The 20,369-nt window shown below is 53.0% G+C and overlaps 1 protein-coding gene across 3 annotated transcripts in view; it reads left to right on the forward strand.

The window, feature by feature from the left end:
- The window catches only part of MLLT1 (MLLT1 super elongation complex subunit), a 130,218-nt gene that overhangs the window by 71,205 nt on the left and 38,644 nt on the right, over nucleotides 1–20,369 (forward strand). For all 3 annotated transcript variants that reach the window (XM_068537159.1, XM_068537157.1, XM_068537158.1), the window contains exons 2-3: nucleotides 4,965–5,145; nucleotides 12,862–12,944. In XM_068537159.1, the coding sequence (XP_068393260.1) occupies nucleotides 4,965–5,145; nucleotides 12,862–12,944 (264 nt within the window). The remainder of the gene's footprint in view (nucleotides 1–4,964; nucleotides 5,146–12,861; nucleotides 12,945–20,369) is intronic.

Consider the following 20,369-nt stretch of genomic DNA (forward strand, 5'->3'; position numbering starts at 1 on the left):
GATCTGTGCTGGCTGATCCGTCTGCCTGGCTCGCAGGACTTAGGATTCTGGCCCTTGGGTTCCAACTGCCCGCTGCCAGTTGGCCTGGAGCGAGGGCAGTGCCCAGCGGAGGCCCTCAGCCCAAGCTTAACTGTCCCCAGATGGCCCTGGGAGCCCTCGTGCCACTCCATCTCATCTCAGGTCTTAGGGATGATTTCCCAGAGGTAGAATAGTTAACCCTTTCTGGGGCAGGCCTGGAAAGTGCCCCTTTGTTCTGGGCTTTTGTGGGGGCAGTGGGTGGCGAAGTGGCCCCCAAGATGCTGGGACGTGGCAGTGACCAAGGCCGGGCCCTCTGGAGGCTCTGCGAGGGGCCTCCCAGCAGCCGCGGGGCAGGTGAGGGGCGTCACTCCAGGCAGTGTGGGCTTTTTTTTTTTTAATTTATTAGTTTTCCTTTTTTCTTTCTTTTTTCTTTTTAATTTATTAGTTTTCCTTTTTTCTTTTTTCTTTTTGGCTGCATCGGGTCTTCGTTGTTGGACACAGGCTTTCTCTAGTTGCGGTGAGCAGGGGGGCTACTCTTCGTTGCGGTGCGTGGGCTTCTCATTGCGGTGGCTTCTCTCGTTGCAGAGCACGGGCTGTAGGTGCATGGGCTTCAATAGTTGTGGCACATGGGCTCGGTAGTTGTGGCTCTTGGGCTCTAGAGCCCAGGCTCAGTAGTTGTGGCGCACGGGCTCAGTTGCTCTGTGCCATGTGGGATCCTCTTGGACCAGGGCTTGAACCCGTGTCCCCTGCATTGGCAGGCGGATTCTTAACCACTGTGCCACCAGGGAAGTCCAGCTCGGGCTTATTAATCCAGCCAGCAGCGAGCCTCTCCAGCAGGCGCCCTTCCTGGAGAAGCAGCTGACTGATCTGCTTCAGTTCTCCAGTTCTGCTGGCCGCGGAAGGAGTCCAGGTGGAGTAAGGAAGGAGGGGGCAGAGCCCGCAGAGGTGGAATTGTCGGAGGTGGAATTACCGTGACTCGCCGAGTCGGAGTAGTTGGCTGGGGCTCAGCTTTGCTTGCCTTCGCTTCAGCATAGCTTGAGTGTCCTACGGAATCAATGATTTCTTTTCTAATATAGTGTCCCCAAATCTGTGATATTCCACCATCTTCACTTCTTAGAAGATTCCAGCATTCAGGGGAGACTTCTCCTGGGTGCACCGGCGTATGCAGTCATTGGCACCTGGGGTCTGGGGGTGTCGGGGCTGAGCTGGCGCCGGCCCCTGAGGCAGAGATGCCGCCTGGGCGGAGCTTTGGGCACGGCCTGCCGGCTGCAAAGATTACCCATCGCGCTTCAGAACCTTCCTGTTTACTTTGGCCTCTGGAGCGTCTTTTTGGCGCTTCCATTTTCCCCCTCGGATGGAACTGTGGTCTTCCCTTCTTTCACAATCACTGCTCTGCCGGGCTTGCTCATGTGCCCTGGGTAGGAACCCCACGTGATGAGAAATGCCGGGAAGGCAGCTGGGGGAGCAGGGTTGTTAATCTCCGGATTGGTGAACAGCAGAATCTGAGGGGGCATCTCATCACCTAGGAGTTAACTGGAAAGTATTGATACCAGAAGCCATTCACCAGCGTCCTGTTGTCATTGTGATTATGTGGATCTGGTTTCCCATAATCCAGGGATTGTTTCCCGACTCCTCAGTGTGAAAACAGGTCAGAGAGAAAGGCAGAGTTTGTTACACACCCGTAAGTGTATGGGGCGATTATGGCCTATTTGGGATCATGTAAATATTGTTGGGGTTTGTTTATCTTGAACGTTGTCCGTAAGCAGCGTTCTGCGGATAGAAGCTTGTGGTTGATTCGAGCATGACTTGTTTATCCAGACGTCCAGGCCTTTTCTCCAGCAGTCAGGAGGGTATTTCCCCCCAAATGTCCCCATCCTCCCACCCCTGCTCCACCCAGCCGGCCTCCATGGGCATCATCACAGCCACCCAGCTGCCCGGGTCGCCTGTCTCTCCTTCTTCATCCGCCCTTGGGTCCTCCCAGTTCTCCTGTTTCAGGCTCCTTTTCCAGCCACTCCCTCTGGTTGCCTCCCAGCAGGCTTGTTGTTGTTGGTCTGTCTGTCCTTTTTTGCCTTCAGCCCAGACTGTACACAGTTGCTGGGGGTGCTTTATCACTTAGATGCTGTTTCCTCCAATCCGTCATCTGCGTACGTCATCTGCGTATGGTTGGCTGTCATTTCTCTAGTGTGGAATCTCAATGCTCCATCCTGATCCCCACCCCTCCCCCCAGTGGACCGGTCCCGGGGGTCTCTGCTCTTTTCCCAAGCATCCCCGCGGGGACTGTCGTCCTGTGCCGGCGGGGTGGCGGTCTCCTGCCCTGTTCTTACACCACCGGGACTGTCGTCCTGGGCCGGCAGGGGAGGGGCTCCTGCCCTGTTTCTACAGTTGTCCCCCGCCAACCCCTGCGTCAGGACCACCCCATCCTTATCTGTCACCGTGGCCCTTCCCTCTTGGAACGCACCGCTTAGAGCTCACTGATCTAGGAAGCCTCTCTGGTTTAATCCAGTGTTGAAGCCTCGTGCAGCGTGATGCCAGGATAGAGGTTAAAAGGACGGATGGGATGTGGCCCTGGGGGAGGCAGCAGTGAACAGTCAGGAGCAGGGTCGGGATGAAGCGGCACAGCGGAGTTGGTTGTACACAAACTGCTGTGGAGACCAGGGTCTGGTTGGTTTCCGGTGTGGATCTATCAGAAGGGGCTCTGGAGAGAGTAGCACTTGAGCCAGGGCTTAAGGGACAAGTGGAATTTCAATCAGAGAGAAGTGAGTTAGGGCCCCCCCCCCGCTGCAGGCTGGAAGGAGCAGAGGTGGATGGGAGTGGACGTTCCCGCTATGTTTGGGGATGGCTGGTGTCTGACTGAGCTGGGATGCAGGGTGTGTGCGTTTTCCTGTGCTTCCTCGGTTCTCAGCTTCTAAGGCCTGCCCAGAACCTAGCAGCAGCTTCTTTGTGCGCGAGCACGTGTGTGTGCGTGCATGGGGGACTGCAGCGCGGGAAACTTGCACGGCTCTGCGACATACTCTCTGATCTCGGGTGAAAGCATGGTAAACGAGGAGTACCCCAGACTTGAGGAAGCACAGGTGGGAGATGGGAGGTATGCTGAGCCCTGCGGACTCGATTCTGACCGAGAGCGGCGGGTCCTGCTTTCCCGGCAGTGACCGAGCAGCAAGGGGTGGAAGAGTGGGGAGTACGCCGGTGGTGGGTCTGAACGGGGTTTTGGAACCCAGAGAAGAGGCAGGTCCTGGAGGGACTGTGGCCCCAGGGGTGCCTGGGGTCCGGTGGTGAGAAAGAGAGTGCAGAGGGAGGTTTCTGGTCTGGGCCTGGGCTGGTGAGCCCGACGGGAGTTTCCTTCCGGATGCGTGGGATCCAGGCCACTGGCCCGCTTGTCCCTGGTTATCTCAATACTTAGGAGCAAGTGTCCACTTGGCGTCTGCTTTCTTTGTAACGTTCTTGATTTTGATACTAGGTGTCAGGCTGTATCTCTGTGAAGTCCAGAGAGGGTTTTAACAGGCCAGAGCGGATGTGTACAGTGGGTCCCTGTCGGCAGTTTCAGCTGGCCTCGCTGGTGCGAGTCCTGTGAAGGGTCGGGGCTGCCTGCTTAGTGTGTGTGTGTGGCGGGGGGCCGGCACAAGCTGCTTCCTGTGTCAGGCGAGTGGCCAACATGTGTGTGAGGAGGGCAGCCTGGCTGCCGAGGCTGCGGGTCCACCTGCACCTGTCCCCAGCTGGCTTCACACTTGCCCCGCATTCTCACTGTGAACCACTGTTCTGCTTTGAAAACAAAGCCAGCATTTGTGCAGGTGACTCGGGTGACCCCAGGGGTCTCTGTTTTCCAGGAGGCACTCTGTGGGATGATGGAGAATGAAAATGCTTTAATCAAGGACAGCAGGATGGCACACTGGCCAAGGGAGTGGCCTTTGGGTGACACACACACACCTGGGCCTGAATCTCCCTACAACTCAGCCACCTCGTGTGTGCCACTCAACAGCTCACTCTTGGAGCCTTGGTTGCCTCATTCGTAGAACGAGGTACAGTCTGCCCTCCGGATCCGTGGGTTCTGCATCCGCACATTCAATCAGTTGTGGATCGAAAATATTGGGGAAAACGATTCCCGAAAGTGCCAGTAAGCAACCCTTGAATTTGCTGTGCCCCAGCCACTATTTACGTAGTACTTACATGTAGTTACAACTATTTACCTAGCATTTACGTTGTACGAGGTATTATAGGTAACCTAGAGATAATTTAAAGTATGCAGGAGGGTATCCGTAGGTTACATGTAAGTGCTAAGCCTTTTTACCTAAGGAACTTGAGCGTCCGTGGATTTTTGGTATCCTCGGGTCCTGGAAGCAATCCCACATGGGTACTGAGGGGCGACTGCAGTGGCACCACGGGTCACGCTGTTGTTTTCCAGGAGATCTTGGTGAGGGTTGCTACTCCGGGCAGGGAGCCACTTGCAGTGAGCCAGCGCAAGAGGAGAGCAGGCAAACTGCTAGCAAGATGATGTCTGATCGTGGAGACTGCTGAGAAGACAGTGTCATAAAGAGCCATGGGGTGGTGGTGGGTGCTTTCAGGTTGGGTGGTCAGGGAGGACTTCTCTGAGGAGGCGACAGTCAAGCCGAGACCTCGGTGACAGGATGGAGCCAGCCGTGGGGAGGCCTGGGGGAGAGCATCCAAGGCAGAGGGAACCACAGGTGCCAAGGCCCTGGGACAGGGTGGGGAGAAGACGCCGGGGCCCCAGTGGGCTTCCTGGGGAGAGAAGGCATGTACAGCCGTTCCAGGCCTGGTCCACGTGAGCACGTGCAAGCTCTTCCTGCTCCTGTAACCAGCGCTGCCCCTGCCCGGAGTCCCTTCGTTTACGAGCTCTGTAGGCCACGGGGGGCAGGGGGGAGGGGACGGCCTGCAGTACCCTGCCCTGGGCTCTGCGTTGACCCTGTGCCCGCCTCTCTCTCTCCCTCCAGTGCACTGTCCAGGTCAAGTTAGAGCTGGGACATCGTGCCCAACTACGCAAGAAGCCCACCACGGAGGGGTTCACGCATGACTGGATGGTGTTTGTCCGCGGCCCTGAGCAGTGTGAGATCCAGCACTTCGTGGAGAAGGTGGTCTTCCGGCTGCACGACAGCTTCCCCAAGCCCAAGCGTGGTGAGTGTCCCCACCCTGGCCGCCTGCCCTCTCCCTGGGGAGCAGGTGGCCCGTGCCCCGCAGCCCAAGGCGAGAGCTCCTCCTCCACACAGGGCCTCCACCGTCCCTTCTGCTTCTCCCTCGGCCGCGGACTTGGCTGTAGGGAAAACCCAGCGGAGGTGGTGACAGCATCTTGTGTCATCACTTAGACTCAGGCTCTGAGAAGCTTCCAGAGAATGTAGCCCTGTGGTTGAGGGTGGGAAGAGCGACTTACACCCCCTGGTGAGTAAGCAGGAAGCTGCTTACTGGGCCCACGTTGGAGGAGAGATGCCCTTTAGAGAGCCCGTGGTATGTGGGGCAAAAGCAGAAAAGGCTTGCGTTTCGCCGCTGCCTCCTCCCTGGCTTCACCCCTCAGAGCGCCCGGCCATCTGCGAAGTACAGGGTGACGTGCGGCCCGGCTGTCTGACGGGGCGGAGAGCCGGGAACTCACCCTGGGCGCCGGATCAGAGACCACTTCCTGGGGAGTTTGGAGCGAAGTTGGAGGCAATCTTGGGAGCTCTGTAGGGGCTGGGCGCTGTCTCCTGTTTTTACCATTCGGTCCCCATGTGAAGCCCGGCCCGTCACAGGGGTCTTGTAAATAGTTCTCGAATGGATGCGTTGATAAAGGAACAAAGGACTCTGTGCTCGGAAAGGGCTTCAGGGCTGGGAGAGCCGTTGCTGGGCTGCTGCCCCCTCTACCCTCAGTAGGTGGGCCAGGGGGCCGGGGGTCGCGCTGTGACAGCATGGAGCCTCGGGTGGAAGCAGGAGCCCGTCCCGGGACCCGCTGGGGGCCTGGGCCTGGGCCGGCAAGTGTCTTACTGTCCAGTGGGGAAGTGACGTGTGTTACAGGAGTAGAAACTCCTGGTTCAGAAGGGAAAGCAGCTCGAGATTCTTTTTCTTCTGGATTCTTCCATCAGCTTTCCGCTGTTCCTTTTCCTTCGTTTCTCCTTTCCTGAGTCTCCAGCTTCTCTCCCTTTTTCCTTTTTCCGTCTCTGAGCCTCTTGGAGAGAGCCCATCTGGTTCCTGACAACAGCAGGTATCTGTAAAGCACCTGCTAATGATAATAATAATACATGCCACTTATCAGTCACGTCCTGCTCACAAGCTCTTTTCGTTCACCCCGCGACCCTCTTTTACAGATGGGGAAGCAAGCTCAGGGGGCCAGGTAAGCTGCCTGTGCTTTAAAGCAGGGGTCTATGCGCTGTGGGCTGGATATGCCTGTTTTTATTGGCGCTTGGTCACGCCTGTTCATTCTGGGGGAGCCCGTGGTCGCTGTGCCCGGACGCAGAGCAGAAGCCGGGCTGCCCGCTCCTGGCCCAGGTGCCTGCTTTCCCAGACAGCTGCCACTGCAGTTCCTTCACCACCGCCCTCTCCCGTCTCTCCCTTTCTCTCCAGGAGGGGCCCCAGATGGTGACTCCCATCTACCTTTCAGCTGCTTGTTTCATCTTCCTCCCCTCCGGTCCTTAACCAAGCAGCCGCTAGAAGTAACACTCAGAGCGGCCTACGTTTGTCCTGCCCTCGCTCTGTGCTGTGCGACGCGGGGAGCCCCCCAGGATCCCCTCGCATATCTAGATGCGGAAACTGAGGTCCCGAGAGGCCCAGTCACCTGTTTGTGGTCACGAGGAAGCGGCACATTCTCCGAGCTCCCGATGTCTGAAAAATGGGTTTTGCGTGAAGCGCACTCTTTTGAAGTGTCATTTTGCAGGCAGAGTTTCAGTAGCTGAATCGTGCATGTTTGCAAAGTCTGTGCGGCCTGTACACAGAGGGCAGCTGCGTCACGTGTATCGAATGGTAAATGCTCACTCGCCATTTGCTTAGTGGTCAGTGAAAAACGGATCAGGTGAAGCAGCCAGTGAATTTCTTATAGGGCTCCAGCCTCTGAAATTATACTTTATGTGCTTAAAAAGTATCTTTTACACCAAAATATACACCCGTAACAGACCCAGCAGAGATGTGCCAGGTGGGATGTTCCCACCTCCCAACTCGTCAGCGGTGGTATCACCCCAGGGGCAACATTTCTAGGCCTTTCTGGGTCGTGTCCTTCCTTAACACCTTAAAGCAGTAGAAGCAAATTTGCTTCTTATCTCTAGATTTTTCACATTAAAATTTGTTTATTAACTTACTAGCGTGAAGGGTTAGACTTTCTCCTAAGTGTCTCCCCCTTTCATCCCCGACAAGTGAGGGGTTTGTGTCTGGCCATATAGTTTGCTGCTGTATCCTAAGTAATACTTAGGTGCTTACTAAGTATTCGTTGAGAGAACGAATGGATCCTTCAATGCTGTCAACTTTGGCCAAGGTCTCCTGACTTTCCATTTAGGAAGAGAAGGGTAGGAGCACCCCGTCTTCCTTGAACCTTATACCCCTCCTTCTAGGAGCTACACTTGACTTTGTTAAGGTTGCTCCGCTCCAGGATTAGAGATTAAGTCTAGAAGTTGGTAGCTGGCAAAGGGCCCTGACCGCAGTGACTCTCTCCATTGTCGGGATGGTCGGGATCCTCTCTGAACTCTGGGCCACTCCAAGGAGAACGCTCAAGGTCATGTCAAGGTCAGATGGGCTCTTTTTATCATCCTTGGTTAAAATTTGGCCCCGTTGACTTCGCTTCATATTTGGCCCTTTGCTTCTCTTCCCATCCTTGCATTGTGTCTTTTTCATCAAAGGTGCTTTGCCTTTTTTCCATCCTCCCCATCATTTCATTTATTCAGTGGAGTTTTTTCCCCTTCGAGATACTTCATTCTGGTCTCTTCCTCCTCTAATCAGAACTGGCTCCTCTTTAGTCATCACGCTGGGACTTTCCTTTACTTTTCTCCTGGGGGGATTTACCTAATACCCTTATGTTTTGGTTTATTTTCCTGTTTTACTGGAGTAATTTCTCAAGAAGTTTCCCAGGAGATTAATTACTGAAGCAATTTCCAAAGAAAGGTGTGTGGGGAATAAACTCCTTGACTCCTAGTGTATTTGAAGTGCCCTTGTTCTGTTCCCACACTTGAATGGTAGTCTAGTTGGGTGTAACGTTCTAGTTGGAGAATTACTATCACTTAGAGCTTTGAAAGTGTCGCTTCGTTGTCTTCTGAGAAGTCTGATGCTATTGGGTTCTTGTTCTGTTGCAGATGACCTGTTTCTTAGTTTCTTGTTTTGTCTTCAGAAGGACTTAAGATGGTTTTTATGACATTGTTTCTGGGGTCTTTTTTGGTTGTGTGTTTGTTCATCATGTTGGACATTTGGTGTCCTTCATTTTATTTTATTTTTTATTATTATTTTTTAAGATATTTATTTATTTGGCTGTGATGGGTCTTCGTTGCTGTGTGAGGGATCTTTGTTGCCACATGTGGGCTCTTTTACCTGTGGCATGCGGGATCTAGTTCCCTGACCAGGGATTGAACTTGGCCCCCTGCACTGGGAGCGTGGAGTCTTAACCACTGGGCCACCATGGAAGTCCCAGTGTCCTTCATTTTAGCTTCTATTTCTTTGACAATTTCTTTCCACCTATTTTTCTTTTTTCGCATTCTAGGATGCTTATTACATAACTTCTCTATGTTTAAGTCTTTTCATCTGTAAAATGGGAACAACTGCATCTGCCTCACAATGTTGTTGGGAGGATTAAATGAGTTAAATGTATAAAGTGCTGAGAATACTGCCTGGCATACAGTAGGTGCTTTATGAATATTAGCTGCTGTTGACATTTGTTTAATCTGCTGAGTTGTTTTTGCACCTTTCACCCTTTAAAAAAAAAAGTCTTTTTGCTCTACATTCTGGGAGATTCCATCGACTTTATTTTCTGGTCTTTCTGTTGAATTAAAAAATTATAAGTACTATATTTGTACTAAGGTCTAAGAGCCCTTTCTTACTCTCTAATTTTCCTTTTTAAAAGTATTTTGTTTTCATTTGTTGAGCAAGTCTTGCATCTGAGGGCATTGACTGTAGGTTTTTGTTTTTGTTTTTGTTTTCCTTTTCCCAAGTTCTCTTGTGGTCCCTAAAGTATTCCTGTTTCTTTGGCCTCTTTTCCTCCAAGTGGAAACTCTTACCGAGTGCTCTGTTCAGGGCAGGATGGGTTCGCTTTACCAGCGGCTTCTGGTTCGGGACGTGGGTCCCCCGTGACTCGGGGGGTGGGGTGGGGGAAGGTCGCAGGAGGGATCCCCAGGGCTGTTGTTCCAGTCACAGCCGCTCTGTTTGGCTTTTTTTTTTTTTTTAATAACTGCTTTACTGAGGTATGAGTCACACATGATAAAATTCACCCTTCATGTGTACGACCCACGTGTCTAGTGTGTTCATACAGTGGCTCAACCATCACCTCTCTCATTCCAGAACGTTTTCATCACCCCAAGAAAAACCCCTAGCCACCCGCTCCCCACCGCCACCCTCCACTGCGCCTGCGGACGCCCCAGCCCAGGCCTCCCGGGGCTCGGGCCCCCCCTGCAGCGCCCGTGCCATGTCCCCGACTGCAGCTTCCTCTTCCTGTTTCCTTGCCCGGCGTGCTCTCACCCACTCTCTGCCTTCCAGAAAGTTCTTGACTGCTCACATTGCCTCCCTCCCCGTTACTCTCCCGGCATTATTTGGTTTCCTACTGGCCTCACTTTGCTTGCCACGGGCCCTCAGGTGGGACGGCAGGCAGGCCGGTGGCGTCTGCTTGGTCTCCCACGTCTGGAAGCCTGTACTCTGGCCCCTGTGCCCCGTCTCTGAACGGATAAGGTGGTTTTCAGCCTGGGAGTGCCCGTCCTCCGAGAGGCCTTTGGAGAGAGATTGAGAAATGCACGGCAGGGTCCCTTCCCTGAAGGGGTTTGTCGTCTGGTAGAGAGATGAAGATCAGAGGTGACACGTGTATGTGCAAAGATAACCGCCCTCAGTGGAAGTAAGTGACCTGGGGGTCAGAGGCCGAGGGAAGCCAGGGCTGTCCCTGCGGGGGGGGCCCTGACTCGGGCCTTCATGGCTGAGGGGATTCAGACTGGGGGTGGGCGGGGGGAGATGGACATTGGGGTGGAGGGTGCAGGCAGGTCCCCGGTCCCTCCCTCCTCTGCTGGGGGATCGTGCAGCGAGAACAGGCCATCCTTCCTCTCTGCTTCCTCTTTCCTTCCTGGATGCAGGTTAATTCAGCAAGCAAGCAGGTTCCCGGCCCTGTGCGAGGCCGGGGCACATGAGGCAGACTGCAGGACGCTCACAGTGTGGGGGCTTGGGCACTGGGCGGGCAGGGTTCATGCAGCTGGAGAAACCCCCCCCCCCGAGTCTGCTCAAACAGGATCGAGAGACTCGGGGAGAGGCGGGCCGTGACTGGCCTCCGTGCCCAGATTTCTTCCTGTCCCTGGACAGACCTCTCACTTCAGTAGATGACCTGACAGAGGTGTGACAGGTGGCCTGCTCAGCGGTATTCGACAGATACGTAGTGAATGTTTCCAAAAGGTCTGGCCATGGTGCTGGCCCTGGGGATGTCACACTGAGTGAACAGGAGCTCGTGTAGGATTGAGGAAGGTGGAGACAGTAAGCACAAGGAGTCCTGAGACCAAGTGATACAGGACGCTCGGGGCCGGAGGAGGGAACCACAGCCTGGAGCTTGATGGGGGATGGGGGTTGCTGCTCAGTGAAAGGGTCCCGGAGGAAGTGGTCTGTGATCTGAGAGGGGCAGCGTGGCAGGGCTGGTGAGAGATGAGCCTGGATGGGATGGAGCACCGTGCAGGCCCCCTGGAGCGGCTGGAAGTTGGTCCTGAGGGCAGTGGGGAGCCATCAGGGGACACAGATCTGTGATTCAGAGGGGTCCTTCCAGCGGCCCCTGCAGAAGGTGCCTGGAAGCGAGCCTGAGGCAGGCCGGCTGGTGAGGGGCTGGAGCGGAGGCTCAGGGCGCCAGGCAGCGGGGTGCAGCCCAGAGATGTTTGGAGGTGGCCTTCACAGCACTTGGTGACAGGCGAGCTGTAGGAGCAGGAGGAGCTGAGGCGTCCTCGGGGCCTCGGGGGAGCAGTGGACGGCTGGGCTCCTGACCTGCAGGACGCTGGGAGCTGCGGATTTCAGAGGGAATGAGGAGGTGGCTTGGGGCGGGCTGCCTCTGGCATGCCCAGCCAGCACCTCCAGGAGGCCATCCGAGGAGCAGGAGAATAGGAGCTGGCTAGGATAGGGATTTGGGGCCGAGGTCAACCCCACAGTGTCCCCAGGCTACCTGGGCCACCGCCCGTTGACCCAGCCTGCAGGCAGGGGCACTCCTTACTTCCAGGAGGGCTGACCGTCAGAGTGAAGGTGACTGAGCTTACTCCTGGGGACCAGAGGTGTCCCCTTGGCCTCTGGCGTCAGCCGGGCACCTGACACCGTCAGATGCGGATAGTGGTGGAGTGAATGCACGAATGCGCGAGTGCAGCGTTTGGTAGCAGTAATGACTTCCTGCGGGCCCCGAGGTCAGGTGACAGTGCTCAGGGCGCTCAGCCGAGGCAGCCGGGCTACTGCTGCCCCCCGGGAGGCTGTGCTGCGGGGGTGGTGGGTCCCACGGCCGGGTCGGCACGGCCCCCTCGCCCCTGGCAGGGAAGTCCGTCCAGCTGAGCAAGCCTCGAGCCCCGGGCTGTGGGGACTGGAGCCTGAAGCGCAGGCTGAGCCCTCCTGGGGGGTGTGGGGGGAGCGGGAGCTGGGCTTGGAGGGCAGGTGGCTGGCGCAGGGGCAGGGGGAGCCCTGGGGGCCGGCTTACCCGTCAGTCCGCGCAGCTCCCTGGAGCCCCGCCCCTGTGGTTTGCAGAGCGGGGTCCTGTGCAAGGCTGTCCAGCCAGCCCTGGCCTTGCGGGTCCCCAGTTACTCTAAACCCACCCCCTCACCAGTTTTGTTTGCGCAGATAGATGAGACATGTGAGATGTTTGAGGTATATAATATTTTAAGTGATTTTTTTTTTTTTAAGAAAAATCTTACAAGGTTTTAATTTTTAAAAAGTCATGTTTCATTATGTTCCAATGCACTGTTTTCCGGCAATTTCTGGCCCCCTTAAGAATTACACTACAGACATACGTGTGTAAAGGTTTTAACCGTTGGCAGGATTTTTTCCTATCTCCTGGTCGTGGTTGCCTCGGGAGAGGGAGGGGTGGAGGACAAGGGGGATTTGATCTGTACTGTTCTAATTTTTTTTTCTTACATGCGGGAGAACAATATTGTCACGTTACTTGCATAATGACAGCATACCTGTCAAAACATTGACAGTTCATCCTGGAGGGTGAGACTGCGGGAGATTGTTTTACCTCTATTTTACTGTTCTTCTTAGTTTCTTTCTCCCCCTCCCTCCCTTCCTCCCTCTCTCATCACTCGTCACCTGGGAATGCTTTGGTTAGGTGCTGAGGTGGAACCCAGGCGAGTCCCCGCTGGGACCGGGCCATCTCCATCTCCTGGCGTCCGTGTGTCTGGCCCCAAGCGGGGCCTCAGTGTCCATGTTTGAGTGAGCGATGACAGGAGGAGGGCACAGCAGAGTGCCTGCCCTGCTGGGAGACCAGGGGCCCCCTGGCCCGGCGCCTCGCTGAGCCGCACTGCTGTGCTGCCCTGAGTCGGTTGAACCTGTGTGGCCCGCGGCCGGTGCTAGCTGCGCTGCCCCTTCCCCAGCGCTCTCCCACTCTGGCGCCACGGGGTCACCTTTCTCCTGCTCCGCTCCTTCTCTCCCTCTTGACCCCTTTGAGATGGAACGGGGCTTGGGGTTTCCCACGCTGGGGAGCTGGCCTCCTAGAGCTGACAGCGGTTTTCCCTTTCTTTTCAGTGTGCAAGGAGCCCCCCTACAAAGTGGAGGAGTCGGGTTACGCAGGCTTCATCATGCCCATCGAGGTGTACTTCAAGAACAAGGTAGGAGCCCGGGTGGCGGAGGTGTACTTCAAGAACAAGGTAGGAGCCCGGGTGGCGGAAAGGAGGACGCACAGCTCACACAAGGGCCGGTGGGACCGGCAGCGCCGGGTGACAGGGTGGATGTTGGCATGTGTGGCAGAGACTGCATGTTGGGCGCCCGCGGGCGGAGCGTCGCACGCATCCCTCCCGTGGTGGCGGGGCTGGGGAGCCGGGCACGTTGCGGCGGCAAGTGGGGGAGCACCGGGGCACGTCGCCATAAGTCGTCCTGAAAGTGGCGGCGTCCCCGGCTCAGCCGCCACGTGCTGGGGCGGCGCCGGAGTCTGTGGCCTGTCCTAGAGGGGTTGTCACCTCGTGGGAGGAGGGGCGAAGATCTGGAAGTTGTTAGACGTCTGACAGTGGGCTGTTGGTTGGATGCACTTATGCATCTTCTGAACAGAATCTTTGACGACCTTGGGGGAAAGAGCTTTTAATGTTGTTGAATGAGGAAAGCAAGTTATATGTGTGTCATTTATAGAAAAAAGGAATTATATACATGAAAGATGTTAACAAAGGTAATCTGGGTGGCAGGATCACAGCAGGGTTTTGTATTATTTCTCTCCATATGTATTTTCTAAACATTTACAATGAAAAAAATAGAAATAGTCATAGACCGTTCAGGCTGCTGTAACAAAATACTACAGACTGGACGGCTCATAAACAACAGAAATGGTTTGCTCAGCGTCCTGATGGCTGGAAGTCTGGGATCCGGTGCTGGCGTGGTCGGGTGAGGGCTGTCCTCCGTCCTCTGGGTCACGGGCTTCTCGCTGTGCCCTCACAGGGTGGAAGCGGCGAGGGGCCTAGGGGCTCTTTCTGGAAGTGTTAATCCCATTCCCGAGGGCTCCATTCTCGTGACTTAAGCCCCTCCCAGCACCATCACGTGGGGGGTGGGAGTCAGCGTAGGAATTGGCGGGGGACACATTCAGACCATAGCTTTTTTTTTTTGTTTTTTAAAGCGCAGTAACCAACATTTAACAGTTGCCTCCCTGGCAGCGTGCCTCTGCTGATCCTCACAGGTGCCGCCAAGCGGCCAGCGGTGACCTTCGCTGGCTCCAAGGTGGCTGGCTGGCTGGTGCTTCTCCACAAGTCCAGCTAGACTGGCTGTGGGCGGCTCTGCCATCTTTCAGGAAGGACATCCCCCTGCGGGGCCCGAGAGTGCCACCACTCACTTAACGAGCCCCTTGTTCTGAGAACCCGTGGCGTCAGAGGCCTCTGGGGTGGAGCTCAGGTGGGCACCGCGGTCCCCTGGGCACCAAGGGCCATCTCAGCGGGTGCGGCTCAGCGGGATTTGGCGGCGGGGCCTGCGGGTCATCCCGAGGCTCTCTGGGCGTCGAGGCCTGAGAGTCCCGGTGACCGGCCACTGTTGAGAGGAGAGCCCAGCCTGTCCGCACGGGTGGGGGATGGATACTGCACCACGAGGGGGCTGGCGCCCTGCAGCTTAGGGACCATGCTCAGGGAGGCCTCCTGCTGCTCCGGGAGCGCAGAGAGGGGGGCATCCACGTGGGGCGGGGGGCCAGTGCTGGGGTGAGTCCTGGGGCCCCCCGTGGGGAGGCTGTGCAAACGGGATGCTGATTGTAACCCCTCTGGGTGGTTGGGGGGACAGAGTGAGTCCACTGGGAGGGAGCGCTGAGCCGCGGGTGCCTTGGTATCTGCAGGGTTGGGCGCTGGGTCCGGCGTGGCCCTGTGAGCCCTTTCTCAGGATAAGTGCTGGGTGCTCTCCTGTGCCCTGCATCCCGTTACTAGACTCCTCTGTTCCTGGTGGGGGCGTTGCCCTCAGGGCTGTAGCGGGCAGCCCTGCGCTGCAAGGCCCATCGCGGGAAGGGGTGCGGGTCCCGTCACAGGTCCTATGGGGTGCGTGTGCTGTGCCAGGCCCTCTGCTGAGCGGTGCTTATTACTTAGTACCCGGATAGGCCCCGGAGGACGGTCATCTCCCCAGTCTGGATGAAGGGGCGCCTGGATGCCCAGTCGTGTGGGCAGTGCTGCACCATGATTGGCGGAGCTGGGGTTTGGCCCAGCAGAGCGTGTGTTCACGCATGCGCACCCATTGCTTCAATACCCGAGACAGGCGTGACCCGGGATGACAGCTCCTTATGAATGAATTCTGTTGTTTACTTGCTTCTGGGTGACAGGGACAGTATTGTTTTAGGTATCGTGTCATACAGATGTTGTCTAAATGTGGGTCCCTGTTGAGGGACGTGTGTGGAAAAGTGAGTGCCGGTTCATGGCAAAAGCAGCTTCTGCAGGCGTGGGATGCGTGTGAACCAGGGACATGGTGAGAGCGTCTGCTGGTGACTTTCCCCCCCCTGCCATAGGCAAGGGCTGCCGTTGGGTGTCAGCCCTGCCTCACTGTTCAGCTGTCAGTAAGGTGAGCTGATCTTTGTCCTGCTGAGAAGAGGTGGAGCAACTGTGCACAGCCCACTTCTCTTGGCCCCAGTTTCTCTGTCCACGAAATGGGTTCCTAATTGTGTCTGCTTCTCAGGCTGTTGGGAAGATTCGGAGTGATGGAAGGTAGAGCGTGTGGCCCAGTACCCAGCACAGAGTAAGGGCTTCATCCACGTGTGTTGTTGATGTCACTGCTGGGTCCGCCTGGGTGAGCGGGGTGAGTGGAGCAGGCAGCCTCTGAGGCCTTCAGGCCCCAGGATGACGTGTGGCCTCTCCGGACAGTGGGGTGGATCTGCACCCAGAGCAGAAAGGACACTTTCTCAGACGCGGGATGTTTTCTCGTGTGAGCGTGAGGCGTTCTAGCCTCAGTGGCACTGGCTGTGAAATGGAGAAATTCTGTGTTATGTGGTGTTTGGCGCTAAAACTTATCTGAGGCCACGTTCCGTTTGACCTGTTGGCAGGATGTTCTTTTACAGATAAAGCCCTCCTTTCCCCCAAGCGAAAAAAAGAAGCGGTGTGGGGGTGGGTCTGTCTGACTTAATAAAAGTAATCTCCGTGTGTCTTCTTTTTTTTAATACTTTTTAAAATTTTATTTATTTATTTATGCGGCTGCGCTGGGTCTTAGTTGTGGCATGTGGGATCTTTAGTTGCCGCACGCGGGCTCTTAGTTGCGGCACGTGGGACCTAGTTCCCTGACCAGGGGTGGAACCCGGGCCCCCTGCATTGGGAGCGCGGAGTCTTAGCCACTGTACCACCGGGGACATCCGTTGAGCGGTTTTTACTCACATGCTTCTGACTCCAAATGCACAGTGTCCTTCCCAGCACCTCTCTCCGGCTCTGATTCTCCAGGCACCATTGGAGTGTCCAGCAGTTCAGTTCGCTTCTGACACTAGCCACTCGAATTAGCGCAGATCTGCAGGTCAGGGGTCAGTCCCACAGGGCTGTCCCCAGTTCAGACAACAGCCACAGGTCTGCGCTGCGCCTCCTGTACTTCTGACGGATCAGCTATCCATCGGGGGTTCCCACAACCCCCTCAGGTTCCGGAATTTGCTAGAACAGCTCACAAAACTCCGATCAGCATTTTACTCCCTGTTTCCGGTTTAGTATATGGGATGTAATTCAGGAACAGCCAGGTGGGAGAGAGGCAGGGGGCCCGATGTGGGCAGGGGCGGGCTTCTGGGGCCTCTCCTTCCACGCACCGCCCTCCTGGCACTTCCACGCTCACCTGTCCTCCCTGAGGTCTCCGAACCCCGTGTTTAGGGGTTTTATGGAAGCTTCGTTGTGTAGGCATGAGTCAGTCATTGGCCACTGCTGACTGACTCAATCTCCAGCCCTCCCCCTCCCCGGAGCTTGGAGGTCGGGAGAGGGGGATGAGCTTCTAATCAAGACTTGGTCTTTCTGGGGACCAGCCCCATCCTGAAACCATCTAGGGACCCACCAAGAGCCGCCTCGTTAGAACAAAAGACGCTCCTGTCACCCCGTCACTCAGGAAATTCCAAGACCGGGAACTGAGTGCAAACGCCAAATATCTTTCTATGATGCCACAATTGTAAAATAAAATTTTTATTGAGGTGAAATTCACGTAACGTGCAGTTAAGCGTTTTACAGTGTACAGTTCAGTGGCATTTAATGCATTCATAATGTTATGCAGCTACTGCCTCTCTAGTTTCAAATTTTTCATCTCCCCGTCCCCCCGACCCTCATCTTCTGGGAGCCTCTAATCTGCTTTCCGTCTGTGGATTTGCCTATTCTGGATATTTCATACAAAACGAATCATACAACATGTGTCTTTTTGTGTGTGGCTTCTTTCACTTAGCATAGTGTTTTCAAGGTTCATTCAAGTTGTAGCATGTGCCAGTACTTCATTCCTTTTTATGGCTGAATGAAATATTCCACTGTATGGAGATACACACGTATATACAGTCGATTCTCGTTACTCGAAATAGTTATGCTCTGTAAGGTCACCAGGAACATTGAGTGAGTGAAAACTGAACGGTTGCTAGAGGGGGCCTAAAGGGTTAAGTTCCTGCAAGCCTCTGGTCACAGTTTTGTCAACTGATGGATACATAACCTTGTTTCCTGAGTGCTTCTGTTTGAAGCCTCCTTATTTACTGTACACTGTTGATTCATTAACATTGAACTCACAGCCCAAGCGCCATCATTCATGCCTGAACCAAGCTTGTGCAGCAGACATATTTTCTCTGTAAGGCACATCACAGCCCTCCTGGGCTTGGGAACCCTAGACAGCACTTCAGCACTGTGCTTGGGGCCATTTCAGATGGCAGAAGCACAAAAATTTGGTAAAAATGGCACTACATACATGGTGAGAAGGCCACTCGTTCAGTGTGAGAACTGCACAGGAAGGCCGGGCAGCTTGTTTCACAGCAGCCGGGCACGAGCCTGCAGCCAGCTCCTTTCTCACCACTCGGTGCCTGTCTGCCAGTGGACATGAAAGCCACGTGGACTGATTTCGGGTTTATAGGTAATTTTAGTGAGTAGCTGAATACAGAAACAGGGAGCGCACGAATATTGAAGATCCACTGTGCCACAGTTTGTTTATCCACTCATCTGTTTGTAGACGTCTGGGCTGTTTCCGCCTACTCGCTGCTGTGACTCATGCTGCTGTGGACGTGCGTGGACGTGTACATGTTTGTGTTCCAGTCTCCAGTTCTGTGGAGCGTATGCCTAGGAGTGGAATTGCTGGGTCATGTGGTAATTCTGTGTTTAACTTTTTTGAGGACCTGTCAAACTCTTCTCTACATATTCCCACCAGCAATGTAGGAGAGTTCCTGTTTTTCCCCATCCTCAGTAGTGCCTGTTATTTCCTGTTTTTGTTTTATGGTAGCCATCGTAGTGGGTGTGAAGTGGTAGCACGTTGAGGTTTTGATTTGAATTTCCTTAATGACAGTGGTGTTGAACATCTCACCTGCTGTTGGCCATTTATGTATCTTCTTTGGAGAAATGGCTGTATACATCTTTCGCCCATTTTTTTAATATTTATTTTTTTAATTTGTTAAGTTGTAAGAGTTCTTAATATATTCTGGGTATTAAGCTCTTACCGGATGTGTGATCTGCAAATGTTTTCTGCCATTCTTTGGGTTTTTATCACATTCTGATAATGTTCTTTGATACACAGAAGTTTTTAATTTTTATGAAGCTCAAGTTATCTACTTTTCTTCTTCCGTTACACTTTTGGTGTCAAATCTCAGACTCCATTGCCAAATCTGAGGTCATAAAGATTTACCCCTATGTTTCCCTGTACTAGTTTTATAGTTTTAGTTCTTATATTTAGATAGTTGACCCATTTTGAGTTAATTTTTGTGTGTGGGATGAGGTGTAGGGTCTAACTTCATTCTTCTGCATGTGATCGTTCCGTTATCCCCGCACCATTTGTTGAAGAGATTGTTTTCCCCCGTGGAGTGGCTTTAGCATCCTTGTTGAATATCAGTTGGCCGCGTATGGTTGGTTTTATTTCTGGACTCTCAATTCTATTCCATTGGTCTTTATATCTGTCCTTATACTAGTACCATACTGTTTTGATTACTGTAGTTTTGTAGAAAGTTTTGAAATCAGGATATGTGGGTCCTCCAACTTTGTGGGGGTTTTTGTTTGTTTTTTTAATATGGTTTTGGTTTTCGTGGGCCTCTTGGGATTACATATGAATTTGACACTTGGCTTTTCCATTTTTGCAGAAAAGACCACTGAAATTTTGATACAGATTGCATTGAATCTGTAAATACTTTGGAGACATTACCATCATAACAATATTGAAGTCTTCCAATCCAAGAACATGGGATGTCTTTCCGTTTGATTAGGTCTTCTTTAATTTCTTTCAGAAACATTTTGTACTTTGCAGTGTACAAGTATTTTACTTTCTTGGTTAAATTTATTCCTAGATATTTTACTCTGTTGCATGCTATTGTAAATGGAATTGTTTCCTTAATTTCCTTTTGGAATGTTCATTGCTGGTATATAGAAACGTAACTGATTTTTGTGTGTGTTGATCTTGTACCCTGCAACTTTACTGAATCTGTTTATTATCTTTAGTAATTTTTTGTGGCTTCTTTGGGATTTTCTACATAAAAGATACGTGCAAATGGAGATAGTTTTACTTTTTTCTTCTCAGTTTGGATGCCTTTTTTCTTCTTCTTGCCTCATTGATCTGGCTAGGACTTCAGTACAGTCTTGAATAGTAATGTTGAAAGTGGTCTTTCTTACTTTGTTCCTGATCTTTGAGGGAAAATGTTCAGTCTTCTACCACCAAGTATGATGTTAGCAGTGGTTTTTTTCATAAATGCCCACTATCAGGTTAAGGAAGTCCCCTTTTATTCCTATGTTACTGAGTGTTTTCATGAAAGGGCATAACATTTTTTCAAACACTTTTTCTGCCTCTGTTGAGATAATCATGTGGGTTTTTTTCCTTTATTTTATTAATGTGGTATATTACAATGATTGAACCATTCCTGCATTCCTGGGATAAATTTCCACTTGGTTATGTGTATAATCTTTTTTAATATGCTGTTGGATTTGGTTTGCTAGTATTTTTTTGAGAATTTTATATTCACAAGGAATATTGATCAGTAGTTTTCTTGTGGTATTTTTGTCTGGCTGTGGTATCAGGGTAATAATACTGACTTCATAGAATGTGATAAGCAGTGTTCCTTCCTCTTCTATTTTTGGAAGAGTTTGAGTAGCATTGTTGTTAATTCTTAGAATGTTTGGTAGCGTTTACCAGTGAAACCATCTGGTTCTGGACTTTTCCCTAATGACTTACGGCATTGAGCGTATTTTCATAGCTTATTTGCCTTTAACTTCTTTGATGAGGTGTCTGTTCAGAGTGTCTGACCATTTTTAAAAATTGGGATGTCTATTTTCTTACTATTGAGTGTGTAATATATTGAGTGTATAATAGTGATATTCCGGATATCAGTCCTTTATCAAACCTTCCTTTTGCAGGTATTTTCTTCGTCTGTGGCTTGTCTTTTCAGTCTCTGTCTCTTAGTGTCC

Source organism: Eschrichtius robustus, chromosome 2 (genome assembly GCF_028021215.1).
Source record: "Eschrichtius robustus isolate mEscRob2 chromosome 2, mEscRob2.pri, whole genome shotgun sequence".
Classification (NCBI taxonomy): Eukaryota; Metazoa; Chordata; class Mammalia; order Artiodactyla; family Eschrichtiidae; genus Eschrichtius; species Eschrichtius robustus.